The 1,945-nt window shown below is 35.4% G+C and overlaps 1 protein-coding gene across 1 annotated transcript in view; it reads right to left on the bottom strand.

Annotated features, from left to right (window-relative positions):
* LOC107087414 (collagen alpha-1(XII) chain-like) overlaps positions 1-1,945 on the bottom strand; it is a 177,562-nt gene that overhangs the window by 59,610 nt on the left and 116,007 nt on the right. The window contains 1 exon segment of the mRNA XM_015378984.1: positions 523-652. Coding sequence (XP_015234470.1) covers positions 523-652 — 130 coding nt within the window.

Below are 1,945 nucleotides of genomic sequence, written 5' to 3'. Positions count from 1 at the left end.
AGTAATTTCTTTCTTAAAATAAGTGCATTTTTCTTGTATTAAGGTGGTAAGTGAGACACTTTGCCAATAGAACAAGACAAGAAGAAAAAACAATTACTTTGTCTTATTTCAAGTGCATATTATCTAAGTATCTTATTTTAATACCAAAACTACTCATCCTATTGGCAAATAATCGTATTTACCTGCTCAAATTGAGGGGAAATACACTTAATTTAAGAAATGTTTACTTATTTCTAGATAATTTTTGCAGTGTACACTGCAAAAAATGGAAATCTAAGTAAGTAATTTTTTCTTAAAGTGCATTCTTTCTCTAATTGAGGTGGAAAGTGAGAGACTTTGCCAATGGAACAAGACAATTTACATGAATTGCATTGTCTTATTTTAGGTTCATATTATCTAATTATCTTATTTTAAGAGTAAGGATACTAATTTAATTGGCAGATCATCGTATTTACCTACTCAAAGTAAATTTAAGAAATGTTTTCCTTATTTCTAGATGTTTTTTGCAGTGTAGATACTCACTGGTCTTGCCGGTGTCGGTCAGGCTGGGCCCGTCCCCCTCAGCGTACACGGGAACCACGGTGACGGTGTAATCGGTGTCTGGCAGCAGTTTCTGCAGGACGGTGGAGGTGGTGCTCTCAGAAACTTGTTCCTGGGGAAGACAGAGGAGGTGGAAACGGGAAAAAGACGCTGAGAAATGAACCGACCTTTAAGTGCAAGTTGAAACAAGTTGGATTTCATCAAATTTAGGTGAATAATTTTATATAAAAAGTGAAACAAAGCATTTCAGACGTTACAGATTCGTATTTTTCTTTAACTTAGAGAACGAATAGGATCTTTTAAAAGGCCAGAGTGGAGTTTCCTGCAGCACAAGCTGATAAACCACTTTAGACGCTCCTCTCTGCTTTTGATGCCAGCGATCTGATCTGATTTAAACACCGTAAATCCAAAAACTTAGTCCCTGGAAAATTCTTCTTAACAATTAGAGAGTGTGTTTCCAGGAAGGTGTCAGTGCAGCAGCCTGGCAGCGATGGGGAGGATTATCCCGTCACAAATAAATCCCTGCAAAGGACTTTGATCGCCTCTCCTGAGGAGGGAGACACACACACACTCACAGTCGGAGCCTTTGTAGCCCCTGTAGGAGACACTTTGACATGTCTGAAAAATGATAAAACAGGATTGTTTCTCATCTGCACCAGAACTCTCTGAGCTTTCTGAGTGGGAGTCAAACATGCAAGCGAAAACACATTACCATCTACAGCTGCTCATTCCTCATGATTTCTATTTCTGCAAAGAGCAAAGGAAACAAGATCTGAAGAGCTGTTAATGTATGTGTGTGTGTGGAATCTTATATTCTTATATTCAGGCTTTCACTGCAAAAACCATCTAGAAATAAGCAAAAAAATTCTTAAATCAAGGGTATTTACCCTTGATTTAAGCAGATAAATAAGATGATTTGCCAATGGAATGAGTATTTTTACGCCTAAAATGAGATCTTTAGTTATTATGCACTTTAAATAAGACAAAGCATTTTGTTTTCTTATTTTAATTGTAAATTGTCTAGTTCCATTGGCAAAGTTTTCCACTTACCTCCTCATTTTAAGAAAAAATGCACTTAATTCAAGCAAAAATTACTCATTTAGATTTCCATTTTTTGCAGTGTTGGACGATCCAGCCTCAGAATTGCATTCAGAGCTGCACTACAAAAAAATGAAATCTAAATAAGTAATTTCTTCTTAAAATAAGTGCATTTTTCTTGAATTAAGGATTTTTTGTGAGACACTTTGCCAATAGAACAAGACAATTTACACTTAAAAAAAGAAAAAAAAACAATTGCTTTGTCTTATTTCAAGTGCATTATATCGAAAAATCTTATTTTGAGAGTAAAAATACTAATTCCATTGACAAATCATCTTATTTACCTGCTCAAATTAAGGGTACACTG

The sequence above is a fragment of the Cyprinodon variegatus genome, unplaced genomic scaffold (assembly GCF_000732505.1).
Source record: "Cyprinodon variegatus isolate N-32 unplaced genomic scaffold, C_variegatus-1.0 Scaffold183, whole genome shotgun sequence".
Classification (NCBI taxonomy): domain Eukaryota; kingdom Metazoa; phylum Chordata; class Actinopteri; order Cyprinodontiformes; family Cyprinodontidae; genus Cyprinodon; species Cyprinodon variegatus.
The sequence above is the reverse complement of the archived record's forward strand: the minus strand, read 5'-3'. Positions and strand labels throughout refer to the sequence as shown.